General features: G+C 40.4%; 4 protein-coding genes across 20 annotated transcripts; 2 read left to right on the top strand and 2 right to left on the bottom strand.

The window, feature by feature from the left end:
* The first annotated feature begins 1,948 nt into the window (after positions 1-1,948).
* On the top strand, positions 1,949-4,026 carry S-Lap2 (Sperm-Leucylaminopeptidase 2). Its single transcript, XM_064685269.1, has 3 exons — positions 1,949-3,114; positions 3,166-3,630; positions 3,692-4,026. The coding sequence occupies exons 1-3, from the start codon at positions 2,077-2,079 to the stop codon at positions 3,830-3,832; spliced, it is 1,644 nt and encodes a 547-aa protein (XP_064541339.1). The 5' UTR covers positions 1,949-2,076; the 3' UTR covers positions 3,833-4,026.
* On the bottom strand, positions 3,965-5,849 carry LOC135430565 (TBC1 domain family member 13). Of its 2 annotated transcripts, XM_064685288.1 has the most exons (5): positions 5,692-5,849; positions 5,553-5,626; positions 5,034-5,491; positions 4,359-4,882; positions 3,965-4,305 (listed from the first exon to the last, which is right to left on the bottom strand). In XM_064685288.1, the coding sequence occupies exons 1-5, from the start codon at positions 5,709-5,711 to the stop codon at positions 4,191-4,193; spliced, it is 1,191 nt and encodes a 396-aa protein (XP_064541358.1). In that variant the 5' UTR covers positions 5,712-5,849; the 3' UTR covers positions 3,965-4,190. The 2 variants fall into 2 exon arrangements, with proteins under 2 accessions (XP_064541358.1, XP_064541359.1); XM_064685289.1 differs by lacking the exons at positions 5,034-5,491; positions 5,553-5,626; positions 5,692-5,849 and adding an exon at positions 4,943-4,965.
* A 387-nt stretch (positions 5,850-6,236) lies between these two features.
* Zasp66 (PDZ_signaling and DUF4749 domain-containing protein Zasp66) lies at positions 6,237-20,381 on the top strand. 15 transcript variants are annotated; one of them, XM_064685271.1, is made up of 10 exons: positions 6,237-6,434; positions 9,115-9,263; positions 9,324-9,627; positions 12,196-12,318; positions 16,267-16,467; positions 16,540-16,619; positions 17,139-17,210; positions 18,981-19,140; positions 19,765-19,803; positions 19,874-20,199. In XM_064685271.1, the coding sequence occupies exons 1-10, from the start codon at positions 6,252-6,254 to the stop codon at positions 19,958-19,960; spliced, it is 1,398 nt and encodes a 465-aa protein (XP_064541341.1). In that variant the 5' UTR covers positions 6,237-6,251; the 3' UTR covers positions 19,961-20,199. The 15 variants fall into 15 exon arrangements, with proteins under 15 accessions (XP_064541341.1, XP_064541349.1, XP_064541344.1 ...); XM_064685272.1 differs by lacking the exon at positions 6,237-6,434 and adding an exon at positions 7,951-8,281; XM_064685279.1 differs by lacking the exon at positions 18,981-19,140 and having other exon boundaries at positions 19,874-20,381.
* Positions 13,414-15,630, bottom strand: Cdc6 (Cell division cycle 6). Of its 2 annotated transcripts, XR_010436647.1 has the most exons (3): positions 14,088-15,630; positions 13,547-14,029; positions 13,414-13,479 (listed from the first exon to the last, which is right to left on the bottom strand). XR_010436647.1 is itself a non-coding variant. In XM_064685267.1 (2 exons), exons 1-2 carry the CDS (start codon positions 15,508-15,510, stop codon positions 13,611-13,613), a joined length of 1,842 nt encoding a protein of 613 aa, XP_064541337.1. In that variant the 5' UTR covers positions 15,511-15,630; the 3' UTR covers positions 13,414-13,610. The 2 variants fall into 2 exon arrangements, 1 of the variants encoding a protein (XP_064541337.1); XM_064685267.1 differs by having other exon boundaries at positions 13,414-14,029.
* Positions 20,382-21,202: the final 821 nt, after the last annotated feature.

Below are 21,202 nucleotides of genomic sequence, written 5' to 3'. Positions count from 1 at the left end.
GGTGTTGGTTCAGCTGTTACATTGCACTTAATCCTCAACCCACACTTGGTTTAATTATAGTATTTATAGTTTTATATTAATCCAAAGCACAAAACAAATGCGCAGTGGCATTTGTTTGGCTTCCACCGAGCTGTTACGCGTTGCCACGTTATGTGTCCTCAATATATCCCAAGGGGTAGGTTCAAATTGTGTAAGCTAAAGTTATGCCGGCTGTGTCAAGGTCAAAAATAAAATAAATTAACTGAAACTGAGAAGCGTCAAAGAAGTCACAGGTCTGCCAACGGGCAATTAGGCGCGAAATGCAAGGAAGTGTCTTTTAACCCGATACGTATAAATTTCTGGTGAAAAAGTATATTGTGACGGAAGCTACAAAATATGTTATAACGTACATTTATATATATATTATATATATAATTAAAAATTTCACTGGAATTAACCAAACCGGGTTTCAATTTATTGTTTACTATGAATAGACCCTTAAACCTTGATTTAGATAAAATGAATAAGGAATAGTCAAACCCAAACTGATTTATATTAAATAAAATAATCTGTTCGCTATTCGATAAATATTGTTGCAAAAATTATGAAATATTCACTTTTTGCAATAAAAAAGTTTATGCTAAAATAATCAATTTAATTTATGATAAATTGGAAAGGTTATATTGCAAATTGAAAGAAATTTGCTTAGCCAAGGCTCGAGCCAAAAGCCCGACTTCACAGATTAAAGCAGTGCGGGGGTTTGCAGCCATGTTTCATATATTAACTCCAAGAAGTTGAAAGGGCCCTCGGTATTTCAAAAAACTCCCGGTTTCCTCCTCAGTCTTGCACGAAGCCTAAACTCATTGCGAATTTTAACAGCACCTTCTGTGTATTTGTGTTTAACTTTTGAACATGTTTGTCACAGGCATATATTTTAATTCATCCATTAATTTTTTAAATATTATCATTTAAAATGGTGGAAAAGTAGAGGAAACGAGCAACAGAAATGCCGCTTGCATAAATCAGGAGTGTAAAGTGTATATGGTATACAAATTTTAACTATGGTTTAGGCCCTATAGGGTATCATCATGTCGAGTACTCTCGAATTGTAAGCCTATTGAACAAATTGGAACTATGGTAGAGACCTTATACAATAGGGTATATATTTGTGTCGAGTACTCTCTCTCGTATTGAAATATGTCTATTGAAGAAATTGAAAGTCTGGTATAGACCTTATACTAGAGGGTATATTTATGTCGAGTACTATCGAATTGTAAAGCTATTAAACAAATTGGAATTATGGTATAGACCCAATACTTTAGGGTATTTTTATGCCGATTACTCTCGAAATGTATACTAGTTGAAAAAATTGAAACTATGGTATAGGTTTTTTACTATAGGGTATCTTCATGTCAAGTACTCTCGTATTGGAGTATGCCTATTAAACAAGTTGAAAGTATGGTTAGGTTCTATACCCTATCGAATTGTATACCTATTCAACGAATTGGAACGATGGTTAAGACCCTATACTAAAGGGTATCTAAGTGTCAATTACTATAGAATTATAAAGCTATTAAACAAATTGGAACTATGGTATAGGCCTTCTACTATGGGGTATCTTTATGCCGATCGAAATGTATACTAATTGAACAAATTGGAATTATGGTATAAGTCCTTCATGTCGAGTACTCTCGTATTGGAGTATGCCTATTGAACCAATTGGTATAGTCTCTATACCCTATCAAATTGAATACCTATTAAACAAATTGTAATTATGGTTTAGTCCCTATACTATAGGGTATCTTCATGCCGAGTACTCTCGAATTTAGGAAAACCTACTATGCCCCTGAACTTGAAATTCTTATTTTCAAATTTCCAGCTGCATATATAATTTTTTTTCGATCTAGTAGCAGTAGAAATTGTGGTGGCATTGTAAGGGCATGTAGCCAGCACGTTGAAGTATTATTTTCATTCCTTTGGCGATAGAACACGCAACAATTTAAAGAATTCCGGAAAAAAATCTTTCAATTTTGTGCCTAAAAAGTACAATTATCGTTTACAAAATATTTTCAGAGTTATAGTTAGTAAAAAGTCGAAATGTTTCGCGTAACAAGACGTCTGGCCTCTCGGGCTTTACCATCGCGGCAAACAATTTTTAAGAGAACCTACTCGCAGATGATTAACCAGATGTTGCAGATACAGCAGATGGAAATTTGCGCAGATCCCCCATCACGTGGCCTGATTATCGGAGTCTATGCGGACGAAGAGGACAAGAACGATGCCGGTATCTTGACCCAGGCCGGCTGGCGATACAATGTCCAAAAGACGCACGGACGTTTGCTGGAGGTGCTGCGCATGTCTGGACCCATGCCGAAGCGCGGCGAGACGCGGATGCTGTTCGCGATTGAGCCCGAGCGGGTACCCTATTACTCGGCGGTGGCTGTGATAGGTCTGGGCAAGGAATGCCTGGGCTATAATCCTTACGAGGTGCTCGATGAGCAAAAAGAGGCCATTCGTCGGTCGGTGGCTGACGCCTGCAGGATCCTGGCCGAACTAGACACCGATCGCATTGAAGTGGAAAACTGCGGACATGCCGAATCGGCCGCTGAGGGAGCGGCTTTGGGCATTTGGGTATACCAGGAGTTGCGCGATCCCAAGCGGCGTATGTCGGTCCCATCAATTGATTTATATACCAACAAAGATGAGATCTGCGACATCGAGGGCTGGCGTATTGGATTGCAAAAAGCCGCCGCACAGAATCTGACCAGGCAGCTGCAAGAGATGCCCTCCAACTTGCTAACCCCCACAGCATTTGCCCAGAACGTCGTCGAAGTTCTGTGTAAATCGGGTGTCAATGTGGAAGTCAAAGTAGAAGGCTGGGCCGAGAGCCAGTCGATGCACGCCTTCTTGGCGGTGGGCAAGGCTTCCTGTGAGCCACCGATCTTCCTAGAGCTGAGCTACTACGGAACATGCGCCGAGGAGCGTCCCATTGTTTTGGTCGGTCAAGGTGTGACCTTTGATGCCGGTGGCTTATGCCTGAAGGAACGTGGAGAGCTCTTCCACATGCGTGGTGACATGACCGGAGCCGCTGTGGTTGTGGCAACCTGTCGTGCCGTAGCAGGACTGCGTTTGCCGGTGAGTTATTCAATCCTCCAAAGCACAGCATATTGCTAATCTGTACATTAGGTCAACATTCGCGGTCTCATACCACTCTGTGAAAACGTCATTGGATGCAACTCATTCCGTCCAGGCGACATGGTCAAATCGATGAATGGCAAGACAATCGAGGTCCAGTGTACCGACCATGAGGATGTTCTGGTTCTGGCTGATGCCTTGCTGTACGGTCAGAACTTCTGCCCCAAGTGCATCATTGATATTGGCACCTGCTCGGGCTATATGCGTCAGGCTTTGGACGAAGCTGCATGCGGTATCTTCACAAACTCTGAAATTCTCTGGCAACAGATCAAGCATGCCAGCATGCACACCGGAGATCGCGTCTGGCGCTTCCCATTGTGGAACTACTACAGCAAGTCCGTCCGTGCTGGTGGACGTAGCGATGTTCAGAACTACGGCATTGGACGTGGAGGCCGTCCCTGCAAGGCGGCTGCCTTCCTGCGTGAATTCGTGCCATGCGGCCAATGGATGCATATTGTAAGTCATTCTTTAAGGTGCGCATTAAGGGGTGGTGCTTAATTTGGCCTTTTGTTCCCAGGACGCTACCAATGTGATGGTAACAGCGGGTGAAGAGTTCGAGTATTTGCGACGTGGAATGGCTGGTCGTCCAACTCGCACTTTGATAGAATTTATTGCTCAGACCATTTGCAAGGACACTGCCCCAAAGTTGAAAGGCTAGGATGACGTAACAGCTAAAGGTGGTTCGGAATTCTAAACCGATCTTCGGATGGTGCAGATTCAGAGTTCTTTTAAGTAACAGATCGCGACTTATTTGACGTTTCTGAGTTTTTAATTATTTGGACACAGAATGTTAAAATTCATTAGTTTATTAATGAAAAAAAATTTATAAAATTAAAAGTTTTATCAAAAGCACATGTATAAATACAGAGTTTTGAGTATACGACTCGTGCGTTTTGTTAGTTTTGGCGTTTGCGACGCTGTCAATGATTGCTTAACGTATTGCTCATCAGAATATTGATTTCTCAGGTCATTAAATTAGGCGCAAGCTGTGGCTTTAAATTCGGAAACGTCGTCTGCTACGCCAACGAGACTGCGTGAGTCAAAACAACATTAATATCTATGGGTGGATAATTCTGAAGCAGTTTCACATTCGAGGCAAAGTCGTTCTCCAGTATGGCGTCCCGCTGAATTCTGTGGTAATATATTATTAGCTTTGTCATCTTTAAAGCGTGCCTGTGACTTACAATATCATGGAGCAACAAATTTTAATAAGAAAATCAAAACGCTTCTCATCCGAGAATACCGAGTCCCATATTCGCAACACATCGGGCAGTGGAAATTCCTGTGAGAGTAGCAGATTGATCCATCTGAAGCTGTAGTATTGAGGATGCAGCTCCTGACTTTTAAGGCGATTGTATATGCTTATATCTTTTGATTTCAGCATATTCGAAAGCCTGGACATCATGCATTTTATGCCGCCTTCCGCATCATCCAATGTTTTTATAAAAAAGTCTCTTATTTCACTCATCAATGCAGTAAAGCAAAAGAAACAGTCTGCCTCGGCGTGTGCGCGATTCGATAGATCCGGATCTGAGGCCATAACGTAGTAAATGGGCCCAACTATCTCATTCATGCCTTGTACATATCCCTGACCGGGATTAAGTTTGGCATATATAAATAAAATTCGTTGCACAACCTCCCAATGCGCTTCTTGGCCTTCTTCCATGGCGGCATAGTTTTCGGCCGAGCGTTTTGTTATCAAGTTTATCTGAATGTGTGATTGATTCATATGGTTAGAGTTGTATTATTTCATGTTAAACCAACTTACTTGCTGCTAAATTCCGCATGGAATGCATAATGGAAGGTTTCTTGATCGCTTAATCCTATATTCAACACGTCTTTATGCCATTCAGACTCACCTTAGTCACACCCAGACCTTTGCGTTCAACATTTGCCGAGCTCAGAACGGAGGGCACCACACGCTCGTGTAGCCTCCTACCCTGCTCCCCCTTGCTGTGTACAACAATTTCACATGGATAATCCGTGGGCTGTTGAAAGAACGATATGTCCGGACACAAACGCCTCACATCTTTATCAATTTGCAGCAGAAATTCGTTATCGTTGAAAAACGTGTTCCAAGCGCTCTCCGGCCCCTCGCTAAGCGGATGATCTTGCAGGCCAACGCCCCTCGATTCATCATCGCTGTCGCCAGCGCCATTATGTGTGTGTCCAGGCGGAAGCACTAGCTCCATAATGAATTGTTTATAGAGCGCTCGCTTCTGCGCCAATGTTGTGGGCCAACTGCTGCGTCTGGGTCCTAGATAGCCCAACAACATTTTCCAGCTGAGCGCCCGAAAGCTGAGTACATCTGGCACACCTGTCGATTTGTGCGTAAGTGCTGGTTATTTTTAAACATCTTCATAATAGCTCCAACCAACCATTGAAAGTGTGCCGACGCAGTTGCTTAAGTTCAATTACATCCTGTGCAAAAATATCCTCGAATTCCTTAACGCTGCATAAACAACACAGACTTTCTCTTAGTTTGGCTTGCTTCCCATAGGTGCCAGATGTACATACCGCACTTTAAAAATAGACATGCTTGCCGCAAATCCTTACTCTCTCCATAAAGTTATAAATAATACGTCTGTTTCGCGTATGTTATTGCTTTGTTGTCATTTACACAATTAATAATAGCAGGAATGTAAAACTGCAACTGCAGTACGCCAATTAATGTATAAGATAAAACTACTATGTGGCAACGCTGGCACTCGCATGAAGTTGGCTGCACGCAATTTTCGACTCACGTGAAGTTGCCTGCGCGCAGTTTTTAAATTTTGTAAATTTAGCTGTTATTTTGAATCAATAAATATTGTCATGTGTTCACTCTTTCACTGCATTAATTACACTTTTCACTCTTTTTCAGCCGATTCGTATAATGAACATGTTATTTTGCGCTCGTTATGCACTTTATTCTTTTTTTTTTCTAGCTTTGCGCCATTTAAATTACACATACGCGTTGGCGTGAGCAGACGCATGGACGTCTGTGCGGCCGTAAAATAGAAAAAGAGAGCAATTCTCAATTGTTTATATGGTTTTTGTGGCGCATTCCAATTGTTTACGCTAGTCGTTGGCCAGCAATGACGACCAACAGATCGTCATACGCTCGACCGGCTTTTTGGAAGGTGCCCAGTTATGTACATGACGTAAAGTCTACCCCAACGTCCACGTTGCCAATTTCAACATCCCGTCTGACGCAGCGACGTTGCAGCAACAGTGGCAACAAGAAGCGTGTCCACTTTGCCGATGAGCTACACAATGGGGTAAGTCAAGAGACCAACCCCTGTCGACTATGCTGCGGCATCGGCATCGGCATATGGCCTGTCAATCGTCGCTGGTATGGCCCCAATACTCTCTGCCACCACATTAGAAATCAGTTCAATGGCATTTTGCACTTGGCGGCCCGTAAATTAGTCGGGCACAATTTAATTAATTGGCCACTGCTGCAGTTTTTCTTTTAAAAATGCGGCTCTCAAAATTCCCAAACCGCAATCATATATATTTATCATATGGGGATATAGCGTGAAATTGACGCAAATGTTTTTAGCTGCAGTTGCCAAAAATAATGTGCCAATATTTTGGAAAATCTTTTTAATGCATTTAATGGCAAGCTTTTGAAAAATTAATGATATATAAGCATTAACGACTGATTCAACTAGACAATTTCGAAATCGGTTAAACGACCTTAAATATGTCTATTCGAATACAAGCTCTATATTTGATCAATCATATGAAATCAAAGAATTTCAACCAAATATCATGTGAAAGCAATTCAGTTCACAAATAGTAAAAGCATTTTAGAATCGGGGCAAACAAAATGCTACCAAATCAAATAAATAGGTTGCAAAAATAAATGCCAGTCCATATATTGTATACGTAAATATGTGTATATCAACGCCTGCTATATGAGAAATCGACGGGAAGCAAAAAGAATTTTCCGTTGTAAGAAGTAAAAATGCTGCCAAAAACAAAAGGAAACAATTTCGTTTCGATTTTTCTTTTGACGTTATGGCGCAATATACATATTCCCTATCATTTCGACTCTGCATCCACAGAGTTCCATATCGTTTTTGGAATGGGACATGACCCCCGCGGAACAGTCTGTGCAGATTGCGTATACGACGCGTTGAACGCGCATTGACTAATGCCGCAAACATTTGATTTGTTTATTTAAAATGAGCGACTGTTATTGTTGCTAGTGCCGCTATTTGAAGCGTGCCAGTAAATAAATTTAATTACAGCCTCTCATTTGCTTGGCTGCAAGAGCAAATCATAAAAAAAACCAAAATTGTTGAAACTTTTGAAAAACATATGCCCCAACATATATTCGTCTTCGGTCTTCATCATCGTCGTCGCAGTCGTCGTCACTGCGATGATCGTGCTCTATGCCCCTAGACGATGACATGTGGCGTTTAAATTCAGGGTCATTTTGTCTATGCAACTGGATCAAGTGTTGTTACAAAATGTTGCAAACAAATGCCGTACATTTTCAAATATATTTCTAGCTTGAACTTTTGTTAACTGATCTGAACAACATGTGCTTGTTAGTATTTTACAAATTTTTTCCAAAAAAAAAACAAATGACTTTCGTTACCAAGCCCATAACAAAACTGAAACGCTCTCGACGTAGCGCATATTGAAAATTATTGGCATTTGGATTGAGTTCGTGTTTCTCAGCCCGCTGACTACATGATTGTAGCGCAGTGTATTCGTAGTATACCACGATCCGTTGCCGCTTGCTGCAAAAAGGAATACAAATTGTATTTTAAAATTAGTACTTGAGCAGCATTGCGATCGAATAATACGCGAAAATCGCGCTGCACGCGCTTACCTCCGCCTCGGGCTGAGAACTTGGCCAATAAACAATTAAAGATTCGCGCATGCAGAGTGAAAAGGCAGCCCCAACAACAACTGCCCTTAACGAAGCTTCTCTAATATGCTCAATTGAGCTGTGAATTAGTGTAACTGAACAATCAAACAATATCGGTTCAATATGAGCCCAAAACTGCACGAGTTCGCCGTGACGCTCCAGCGTGATGGCCAGGGCACGCCCTGGGGCATACGTTTGGTCGGTGGCAACGATTTGGATACGCCGTTAATCATCACCAGGGTAAAGTGGAGGCGAACTGCTTGCCCACCAATTGGGGCTGCATTATGTAACTAGAGCAGATGCAGCTAAGAGCTGGCAATGGGTTTCCTTCCTTCTCGCCTGTCGCTTTGTGGTTAATGTCGCCGCGACGGCCCATTCATCACAACAGGCTGCACAAACGCGACAGAGAACTGTCCATTATCGTTGCCAAACTGCTTTGGCCTTTGGGTTCTGCACTACTTAATGACAAAACAAACAAACAACAACAACAAATCAAAACAGTAAAAGTACAACGGACGGGCGGACGCGACTGCAAAATGCTCTGCATAGGATGAGAAACAATGGCAAAATACCAAGAAAATATTGTTATAAATCGGTTTTCTTATTAGGAAAAATAATTTGCAAAAATCTTAGTCAGAATCAAATTGTAGTTCGTAGAGTTTCCCAGTTGGCTAAGAGAAAGGAAAGAAAGCACACAGCAGAAATGATAAAAAAAAACCGCCCTAAGCTAGCTACTTGGCTAGCACACCCTTTTCACCCTTTACAGTGTAGGGTATAAATAGCGAAACTGGCACACACTCACACACTCGCACACACGCACGATATATCGCATATCAGGGGAATGTTGCAATGGCAACGTTGCCAAAGATTTGCATATTCTGAGACGCCAGTAAAACTAATTGAGGCGCAACAAATAGAATACGACGCATGTAAACAATATGGGAATGGGGCTATGGGACTTGGGGGCCCTCATAATAATGATGTCTGTGCAACGATGTCAAGGTCGACAGCGGTCCTAGGCCCGGCCAATTGGGTTAACAAACGTCTCACTTGTTTAACCTTCGTCCACACAGGTGCAGGTTGGCAGCCCGTCGTATGGGGAGCTGTTGCGTGGCGATATTATAGCCAAGATTGGCGAATACGATGCACGCGACTTGAGTCACGCCGATGCCCAGCAGCTGTTTCGCGGAGCAGGCAACGAGATTAGTTTGGTGGTGCACAGGTGAGCTCGCCAAAAGGTTTAGTTACAGCTGCTACTTATTAAATGCGATCTCTTTTCTAGAGACAACACAATCGCCTACATGCAGGGCGTAAATCAGGATGCCGGCTCGGGCAGCAGCTCGAAGTTGCCGCCGGCCAGTCCGGAACTGTCCCAGCATCCGCATCGCGGACCATCACCCTTCTTGCCCGGGCCCAGTCATTTTGAGCGTGCGCTGCAGCTGCCCGTCGATACACTGCCCCAAACGGTGTTTCCGCAGCTGAACCCCTCGGGTGGCTATGTGCCGCCCACAAGTGTGTTTGCACCAAAAGCGACGAGAGATCATCAACAGGATGTGGCCGAGGAGCAAGCACTCATTGTTAATCAGGTGAGTGCCAAAATAAAAGGCTACAATTGATATATTAAAACATAAACCACAGATCATAGGCAATTTAAACGAGTTGTAAATCCAATTAAAACTGTTTAGTTCAACTTCCTCTCCCTTTTTACAAATGCTCGAAATCTGATTGAATTTGCAGCCATTTTAAATTTTGCGCACAAAAGTATGCAACGCAAACTCATTTTTCGCATCTAAACTGACGCCCTGAAGTAGGCAGCAGAATTTGTTTTGAAATAGATATGAATTTTGTAAAAATCGTGCGCCATCTGCTGACATCAGAGGATAGACATTTTGTGGTCAAGGTTCCACTGTTTACACGATCTAAATTTAGCCAAATATATACAAACACACCATGTTTCAGCTGTGAAAATGTGAACGCTAAACAGGAAAGTCTTGTGACGCAGTATGTGCAGGTGGAAAACTGGCAAGCAAATAAACAAAAACGCCCAAAAACTGCCGCCCTTTTTTTTTTTAGCAAACAACGGCGCAAATATAGAAACATTATTTTCAAAATTGTTACTCGGCCACTTTGGCTGGCTGCAGGTGAACAGCGTACTTTATATATATACATATATACATTTATATTTATTTTTATGAATACTACATATACCAAGTATATCAGTCTTTGTACGAATGTGCATTACCTGCCTGCTGTTGAGGGCGCTGTCGGACACTACCTTGTGATCTTCAGGCAATGCCAACGAAAGTGTTGCGCCAAGCTCACCTCAGCTGATGACGCTGTTAATGAAAACAACAATGTTGCCACTTGCCAAGGTTGCCATTTGATTTGTCAATGCAGCATATAAATATATATCAAGGTGTTGCCATATTTATTTTCTTCTGCTTGTTATGACTTGTCATTAAGTTAACACAATAATTTGTATTTTTGTTTTGACGATTATTTGCTGTAAAAAAACGATCCCTTGAAATACCTAAAGCTTTTAATGATCTAAGAAACAAACAATTTGATATACCTAATCAAAAATAGGAAGCTTATAAATAAATTATCTCTTATAAGAATTCGTAATATATATAAAAATAGCTTTTTTGATTTGGCACAGATCAGTTTGTTTTTCGGAAAACTTTTTGATCAACCCACTCAAAGAATGTTTTTTTCATTTTCTTTCGAATATTCCCTTCCAAAAATACCTAATATTAAACAAACAACCTTCAGACTTGGACAAATAAACATATTATAATGTAAATTATGAGTTCCTTGGGTCTATCCGTCGAACTTGAAAGTTCTTTGACGCCCAGCCTGCTGTTAATTTGGGTGTGTGCCTAACCTATGAAGGTTAATTACACCTGTCCCAATGCCTACTCCAGTGTCAAATTGATTTAGACATCAATTAGCTGCAGGCAAAATGTCAATGTTAATTCTACAATGAAGAAATGGAGCTGTCAAAAATGCTCGACAAATTCGTTCGCAATTTCCAAGAGCAAATCAGCGAAAGCAAACTGAACACATCAATAATGAATGTTCTACAGAAAATATGAGCACAACATTTCTGTGCAATAATTTGAATAAATGTTTCTGCAATCGAGCAAAACAATAACCTCGGTACTGGTCAACGTTTGTCCAATTCTCGAATGAATAATGGAAATAAAGCGAGAAAAACCGAAATTGCTCTAAAAATCGGCAATTAAAATATATACATGATATATATAGATAATTTTGTTTTATGAATAGGCGGCAGGACAAACAAACTGACAGCACATACGGCACATCTGTGTACAACAACAATACATATAGATGTCGTTATAAGGAGGGACTGGGGAGGCTTTCCGTTCTTCTTCTTTTTTTTTTCTATGAACGGCGCGTGGGCGTAAATGAAAAGCGCTCACGGCAGCATCCAAGTCCAAGTTTATATGTAAGTAGTTGTTGTATTTTGCCGTTACGCTCGGTGAATAATCTATTTGCACAAAACATTTAGCCTAAGAATATGTATCTTTAACAAATTGAGTGAGAGAGAGAGAGAGAGAGAGAGAATGTGGGAATCTGTGTGCTGGTGTGCGTGGGTTTGGACGGCCTCTGACCGTCAGCACTCGCACTCTGATGCTGATGCTGTTCTATATGGCCACACACACACACACACACGCACACACACACACGCACACACACACACATTGACAGCTATACAACTCATATATAGAGACTCTATATAGACGGATTGGAATTCCGCGCAGTCGAAATAGCAATAATTCGCCAGCATTTGAAAATTTTCAAATCAGTTGCGTTCGGAATATTGAAAAATAAACAAGTCTACTCGAAACACATCCCTCCTAGTCCTAGTGAAGCGATCTCCGCAAGTGGTGAACAAGAAGAAGAAGAAGAAGAGTTAGCAGAGCAGCGTTGATTTAAACGTGCCACAAAAGCAAGTTGCCCAATTCGCAAATAGCTACAAAAAGATTAGAAGCAATCATAATAAATATTTAAAAAAAAAATATAATAATCATTAATTGTGATATTAGAAATTGCTTTTTTAAAAATTTCGTTCTTACGTAAGAGTATTCAGTAATATTTTCGTTTCTATTCTATTCAAATTTGGCTCAAAGGAGTTTAAGTTCAAAAACCCACACACACACACACAAATTAAAATGGAGTACGTTCAGTTCAAAAATGGATCACCCGTCTACTACAAGGAGCAGCCAGACCTCAATGAATTAATTCAATATCAAGTAAGCATACGATGTTAAGCAAAATAAAAGCGAAAGTTCAAAGGGAAATGCGTAAAGTAGGCTTTACAAGACTAAAAGAAATAGTATAGCAAGTATTCTAACTTATTATTTAAAAGTTCACTGGAAAAATGCTAATTTATGAAGAAAAATTTTACATTAAGAAACATTTGGGACATTTGAAAGACTTCACCTTTACTGTCAAAAATGTCTAATGGAATTCAAGTTCAATTGCAAGTGTCAACGTAAGCGACAGTTGTGAAGCATATTTCCAATTATTTTTACTTTTCCTAAAGTTTAACAAATGGTTTATTTCATACAGTTTAGAGAGCAGCATATATGTATATGTATGTGCTCTCTTCTCGTACTTTCTGCTTCTTCTATGTATACACCCACCGTTTAGCTTATTATTTAAGCATATTTGTTCGCTTTTCGTCAATATGCGCGAATAGGAAAAAAACAATTTTTTTTAAACATATTTTTCATGGCTTTTTCGGTTGGTGCTCAATGTAATTCATACCTCGTTGGATATTTTTAGAAGAAAAATAAAATAAAAAATTCTCTGAGCGAATAACAACTGCGAAAACAGCAACAAAATAATAAACAAAATGATTCGAAATGAAATTAATCTGAAAACGAACATAGAAACCAACACTGGCGATAATTAGTTAAATGAAAAATAAACCCAAAAACAAAATCACAATTCCCCATTGTTTAAACATGTGGGAAGATTTTGGCATTGCATCAAAAAATGTGGCGCAGCGAAAGTGAACAATTGTTGTCACTATTTGAAAACAAAAAAAAACTGTTGCTAAATATTTTTGAGAGAAATGTTGCGAAACTAATTTATTATTAAATTTACACTAAGGTTCTTAGCAGCTACATGAAGTCAGTGTAAGTTTGTCAACATTTTGAATATGTATTTATAAACGATACTTGTCTGGGCAGATTGACTTAAATTTATGATGGGTGCAATAAAAACGGAGGGATTGAATTCAATTAAAAATTTCGAAAGTGACCCTCAAATGATATTTCAAAATATTTTTGTGCCTGCGCCAGCCACAAATTTTAAATATAGCAACCATAAGAGAGGGAGAAAAAAAATGAACGTATTCAATTTATTTTCGTATATCTCAAAATTGTACGCCCGTCGTTCGATTCGTTCTACGGCCAAGGTGAATAAGAATTGTAAGAAATGCGCAATTAAACGAAAAGAGGCGAAATTGCTTACCTACTCTTTTATATAAAGGTAATCATCATGTTCATTATTCTACTAGTTGCTGTGGTCATATCCATCACCTTGCCAAGCAGGCGGTGTCACTCAAGATCGAAGCAATTAATTGCTTGTCGCTTAGTGCTGCATGCACCTCCTCCTCGTCCCACTGCAGCACGACTTTGTTGAGACGTGGCTCCTTCTTGCGCATAATGCGCAATATACCCCGTGTTTCTACCAGATCGACGGTGCCCGCAAACTCGGCCTGATCAAGGGCGAGTATGTTGCGTTTGGCACACACGCGTCGATAAACCTCATGCAGCCGTCCCATGCTGATGTCCTTGTTGCGCTCGTTGCGCAGCATCAGCACCAGCGAGCATAGCATTAACTTTTGCTGCAGCGGAAAGGCAGCCTCAATGTCCTCCTCTAGGTTCTGTGAGGCGCCATAGACCTTGTTGAGCACTGCCGCCACTTGGCTGACCTGCACAGGCTTGAGCGTGTCTATAAATGAATTTAATTACATTATCAATTGTATTGGGCCCAAATAGCATTCATTTACCATTAGCCTCTGCGGTCTGACCCTCCAGTTCGAGTGCCCTCATGTTGAACTCTTTGTCGCCAGCACGCTTCTGCTGCTCGGCAATCTCCACGACACGCCGACCAATGTCCAGGGCGCGTCGCACATCGCCGCTTACCGCGCTCACCTTGGCTGCGAGCAGCTGCAGCGTGACGGGCGGAAATACATCCATAACCTGTGCTTCGGCTAGACGCGATTTGAATATCTCTACGATCTGTGGCTTAGTGTAGGGCGGAAAGTGCATCAGTCTTGGTTTCAGCTCGCAGCGCGCATTCAGGCGCATCAGTGCACGATCTGTGAGATCCAAGCTGTTGGCAATGCCAACTAGCAAGATACGGGCACCGGGCAGCGCAGGCCACTCAAAGATAGTATACAAAACCTCCTGTCGTGTTGTGCACAGCTGATCGATCTCGTCCAGCACCAGCAGCAACATGCGCTTGGCTGTGCGCAGATGGCGTGTTATGGCCGCCAGATGATCACGCTCGGTGCGGCCCATTGGCTTCAGCTGCAGCTCCGCGCACAGCTTCTTATAAACGGCGCCCACGCTGGCAATGCTCGTGCAGTTGATGTAGACGCGTTGCAGTCGCTTGGCGAATTCCGGAGCGCGCAGCAGCAGTGACAGACAGGCGGTCTTGCCTGTGCCCGGCTGGCCGGACACATAGAGACTGCCAGAGGTTTGAGACTCCAAATGCTCGGTAAAGAATTCGCGCAGTTCCTGCAGCTGCGGCTCACGACCAGGTAGATTAAGCGTTTCGGCGCTGTTGAGCACACGACGCGCATTTTGATATTTATTGCGTGGCGGCGAGGGCTTTGGAGATTCTTCCCGCTCCGCCTTTTTGGTATGCGTTTCAGTCTTTCTTGGTTTTTCCTCCTGCTCATCACGCTCATCTATGCTCAGTCTGTCCAGCAGCCGCGAGGGGCTGATCAAATGCTGTGGCAGTGGCTGTGTCTTGCGCTGCTTAGGCGGCGACACATGTGCCGCCTCATCTAGCTCCTCCTCGCTGCTGCTACTGTCATCCATGAGCTTTGCTGCACGTCTGTTGGCCTCAATCCGTTTGGCCATGGTCGTCAACGCTTCAGTCGTGGTTTTTGTCGTGGTTTTCTTGCTGCTGCGTGGCGTCTTTAGCTGCTCTTGGTGTGTTTTTTGCGCAGCGGCTGTTTTACGTTTGCCCGCCTTGTCCATTTGATTCAACAGGTTGCTGTTTTCGTTATTCTCTGAAATTACACTAACAATATCATCCTGATCCTCGTCTTCACTGTCTAGAATCTGCTTTGATTGTCGTCTGCGCCAAATTTCTGAGCGTCGTGGCGTTGAGGGCAGCGGCGACTGAGGCAGCGCTGCCGTCGCCGTTGCTGCAGACTTGTTAATGCTGCTCAGACGCGTGGAGCGACGAACGGCAGCCATTTGTTAAGCTTTTAAAGTTAGTTGCACTGTTTTAATACTAGTTATGCAGTTAATTTAATTAATTGAAGTTTTTTCTTTCGATATTCGAGCAAAGCGCGACGGGATTAGTGGCAAAGAAAATGTAATCAAAAGGCGCGAAACAAGTCTCAGCTGCGCACCTCGATCAGCTGTCTGAGCTGCAGTCTGGCAACACTGCACAGCGTTGCATTCGATTGTTGGGCGCAGATATTTGAATTGTCGCCACGAATATTAAATTACTTACGGGCTTGTGCGGCTGCGTGTGACCAGGCAGCGTTTGTTTTCAAAAATAAAACAGCGAGCAGCAAATGAAAATTGCTGGACGAAGGCGAAAACGCTTACGTAAGCGCCTATAAATATTAGTCTCGCCTTGCTACGCTGAGATATTTTTAAAATATATGTATAGACAGACGCTCACACTCTCATACATGAAATGGAATTTTGGTAAATAAAGTTTATACAAAATTCAAAGATACCAAAACACATGCATGCAAATAAATTGAAATGTTTTGCTGTATGTGGTATAAAGCATAGCGAAATTGTTTTTATATACATTTGGAAGCTGCGGTTGTTCTACTGAACAACCATCGCATGATGTTGTTGCCCCATCGGACTTTGTACATAATTCATTTCATTTATTTAGATTATACTAGTTTGTAATCCTGCCAAATGTTTGCACACTGCTTGGCACATAGAATGTAATAAATTAACCACAAATGACATTTTGTTGTTTCACAGCCATACCGAACAACTCCACTGGTTCTGCCCGGTGCCAAAGTGAAAAAGGATGCACCCAGCACAGACTCATACTTGAGACACTACCCAAATCCAGCTGTGCGCGCCCATCCCGGACACGACTACCATGACAGTATCATGAAGCAACGCGTTGCCGATACCATGTTGCACAAGGTTGTTGGCCAGGATGCCGATACTGGCAGAGTGAGTATCCAAACACAAACAAAATCTCTTTAACAGCCAAATCTGACAGCCATCAATACGATTCTCGCTTAGGTTTTCCACAAGCAATTCAACTCGCCAATTGGTCTGTACTCCAACAACAACATTGAGGACACCATCAGAACAACAGTTCCGTAAGTTTACCACCCACTTGGAAACCTTTATGCTACTCAACTGACAATATCAAAAGCTTAGTTACAATACAATACACTAACAATTTTGAATATTTTCGAAAACGCTGTTAACCAACAAATTGCGATATTTTTGAAAAATTGAATTGAATAAAATACTTTGATTTGCGTAGTTTTTTGTCAAATTTGTATGCAGCTAAAAGACGCGCCTAGTATGCTTCAAACTAATATATAAACAACGAGCCATTATATTGATTAGTCGAAAGTCCGTGCGGATTGATTCTTAGTTAAGTTGCAGACCTAATCTATTAAGTTGCAGACCTAATCTATTAATCGTAGGAGACAAACAAAAATGATACCAAATTTACTAAACCACAGAGACACACACCCAATAAGACAAAGGCGTTCATAGATGTTGTATGTCTACTACTTGCTCTATGTTTATATATACACACATATGCTCTATATACACCACATACATATATCTCTATATATATATATATTCTATGTATATTGTTGTAGCTTTGCCACAAGCGATAGCTATCGCTTGAAGGAAAGTCCTTTGCATCGTCCTTTGCCAACAAAACTTGACGGGTAAAAGTAATCATATTTTGAGCACAGCCTGATAACTATATATAAACACATTTTTTATGGATTGATTGATTTTTGCATTACTTGGAGATCGTATGAAGAAGCCAAGCACTCGGTCTTCTAGAAACTTGATTTTTAGGCTTATTTGAAACTTAAATGTTTGCTATACACATTCCCAAAAATATCCCATGTGCACACTGTACTGCTGTACTCTCTGTACCACATTATCCTGCCTGCCAATATAAATTAACCGAATTGTTGTATACCCTGCCACAACAAGCGCAACCTGTGTAAAGTCTTAATCCTATGTCAAACATATATATTCTATATACATATGCTACAATCAACAGCCAGACACAATACGAACAACAAGTGCATGTGCTGTCTATATGTAACTATCCTCTATATATATATTCTCGTCCACATATCGTATGAGTCTATCGTGTTCCCATTCCTATCGCAAGTAAAAACTCCGACGAGCTGGTTTGCGAATGGGAGTCAACAGTTCTCATTCTTATCCCAAAACCTCTAGAAACCAGAGTTTAAACCTCTTCAGGCCTTTCGTTGTTGCCAGCGTGTGTTCCTAGAACTTTTACTGAATCTCAATCAGAATGGCAAATGTGTCGCAATTGTGAAAGGTAACAAGCAATTAGGACAGACGCTGTAAATATTACAGAATTGGGAAAATACGTTTATTAATTTGTAAGCAGCCGAACAGAATACTTGATACATATATTTATAATTTGGATAAGATGCCTAACAATCAATACAACACAATACTCTAGCCAATATACCATCTTAGACATAATGTTTAGAACTTAGCTGCACGATTAATGTTAGAATTTTCATCGATCTATCTTTCCTGGAACAAAAACGTAAAATACTGGAGCATCAAAAGCAAAAAGATCAACTTGCAGAGCAACAACGTCAACAGCGCCAACAGCAACTGCAGCAGCTCTATCAACAAAAATAAACTGATGATCAAAATCATTTTTTTATAAAAAAATATTAGCAAAAATTATTACTAGAGCAATGAACCCCTTGCCCAGCCCATGCCCATTGATAAGCTGACCGGCCCTCACAATCAATTCCCAAAAAGTTCCTTTTCAATTAACAAACATTAAAAGACGTTTGCTGAACTCTCCCACTAAAAGTGTCAAAGACAACACACATCAAGTTCCTAATTCCAAGAAACCCTCTAAGTATTAACCGTAATACCACAAGACCTTACTAATCAAACCCAAAGATTAATATATATATATATATATATACATTTTTTTTTATTAATTTTCAACTTTTGTTATGCCAGTTCTGTTAAAATTTACTTTTAATAATTAGCTTTAAGCAAGTTGTTGAATTTTTTTAAATTATTAATTAAAGTTGTTTGAGAAAGTGTCGAGTTTTAAGACAACGAGCACACTATGCCTATTTGATTAGAACATAACTACAACAAGAATCAAAATAATTCTAACGTATTTTGTGCACATCCTGTTTTTTTTTTCTTTCTATTCTCTCTCACTACTCTGTCTCACGCTACTCAACCGATGTACAAAAACCTCTAAACATTCATACATATTCATATATGTGTATGAACTTAACCATAATACAAAAAAAAAAAAAAAAAAAAACAAAAACCAAAACTGAAATGAAATAACGTTCAAATTTTCATAACATTATGTTGACAAATAATTAAAAAAATGGCGCTTTCAACGATCTCAATAAAAACCTGAAACAATAATCATGAACAAACGACAAACGCGGACGGACACACAGTTATAAGAAAACTGTTGTCTACGATCCAAGGAATAGCGACACCTACAGAGCCATACAAGAAGAGGGCGGCTACAGCAGCTATGGCCAATCCTCACCACAGGAAGTAACCATACCTGTGCAGACTAAGGTCTATCAGCCGAATAGATTGGTTCCAGGAAAGGTAAGATCGCGCCAACTGTCAAATCGTCCAATCGAAAAGTATTCGAAAACTTTATGTCAGATTTGATATATACTATATATATATAAATATATTGTCAGACAAGATCGCTCGATTGCACTTTGAATACTCTATCTCTATCTTGCTCTCTCTATATTTTTAATTGTATCGCCGTCTCACGTACAGTCAAATCAAAATTTTTGTTCGTTTAGTACAGTCACAGCATTTTTATTGTCCTTTATTTTGTGTCCATGTCCACGCTATGCCTACCAGAATGTTAAGCGCCGCTTTAAGTCGAATGTTTAATGTACTGTTAGGCAGTGTACCGATTACTAACTGGTCATGATAACTATAATACTAATACGGTTTTTTTGATAACTTGTCATGGCATCTGCAAGTCGTACAACATCATTAATCCCATCTCTGTGTATATTTTCCCAATCGCATTATCAGCAATTTTTTGGCATTATAACAAAGTCAGCTGCTAACTGAAAGCACGCTCATAACATTTGATTATTGCGGTGAGAAATAACTAAACTATATTAATAAAGAAATATCTAACGGAAATATATTTATTAAGCCAGAGTTCTTTTTTTGTTTCTTACATTCCCCATATACATTTTACAGAAACCAGTATCAGCGCCAGCATCCCGGCCGCCGTACAATGTAAGTAACAGAGTGCTGATTAACAGAGCGCTGTTAATGCCAATGTTAATTGTTTACATATGCTTAACAGGTGGTAAACACCCACGATGAGAACATACGCCAGAGCGGCTCTTTCAATCGTCTGATGTACAGCGTTATTGGTGCCACAGACTACTAAAACAACAACAAGAAGAGAAACAACAACAGCGACAGCAACAGCAACAGTAACAGGAATGGTAACAGTAACAGCAACGGTAACAGTAGCAGCAACAGTAACAGCAGGAAGCAAACTGGCGATAAAAACAATAACAACAAACAACAACAGTTGCTAGTTAAGAGTTACTTAACCAATTTAGCGGATTTTTATGAAATTCTGTTTAACTTATTAAATAATTTATATAAAGAACGAAAAAAAAACACTCAACTAACAAAACAAAATACCTTAAAATATATTACGAATCGGTACAGAAATTGAACGGAGATGATCTAAATTAATTATACACAACAAAAAATCGCTCATAGATGAGTTAATTGTTCTCAACCCTTTTGTCACTCTCCACATGCAATAGTCAATAATAATAAAAAAAATATTTAAATTTTAGTTAACGATTTTTAACTTTATGTTTTTATGTTCATTTAAAGTTAACTTCTTCAATGGAAGTCAACAGCGAGTGGCTCTAGTCATTACAAATGTATAAGAAAAACTCAATTTCAAACGAATTAAAATAAATATAATATATGCATATTGGCAAGTCGAGGCAAAGAACGATATTTCTTTAAGAAAACATTAATAACTGAACTTAATTAGAGCCTAATGACTGTCAAGTTAACAGTTCGTTTCCTTGATTTCCCAATGCCCAACCCGCCGATCTTTGCATAACATGACGCTGCAAATAAAAACATTTGAAATCCATCAATCAACCAGGCAATTAAGTACATTTTTATTGAAATTATGTGTATGCAAACATGAGCCAAGCAACAGCACATAAAATTTGACTATAATTTTATTGAAATGAGACACACTTGTGCCATAACAATTGTCTGCTACACATAATGTACTTTCACTTCACGGCTAAGTAATTCGTGATCCGGGCACACACACACAACATTTAGCTCGCCCCCATTAAACGGTCAACGGCTGACGAAAATCGCATATTCGGTAAGCTCCATAATAAAAAAAGTAACTCCAACGACCTTGGCAAACCAAATCCTTACCAAGACCCGAATCTGCAATGCACAGTGCTTTATATAAAACCCTAGGGCGTAACTGTAAGCCCCAATTTGTGGGGCTCTACATTGTAACAGATCGAAGCAATAGTTACTCTTAAGTAATCGCATCAGAGACGATTACAAATATCGTATTTTATGAATGCCTCGTCTGTGGGTGGGCATCGTTGGGTGTGTGGGGTGGGGTAGGGCT

Source organism: Drosophila montana, unplaced genomic scaffold (assembly GCF_035044405.1).
Source record: "Drosophila montana isolate Dmon_TW-CO22-7 unplaced genomic scaffold, ASM3504440v1 contig_3029_1, whole genome shotgun sequence".
In the NCBI taxonomy this organism is placed as follows: Eukaryota; Metazoa; Arthropoda; class Insecta; order Diptera; family Drosophilidae; genus Drosophila; species Drosophila montana.
Note: the sequence above shows the minus strand (reverse complement) of the source record. Positions and strands in the feature narration are given on the sequence as shown.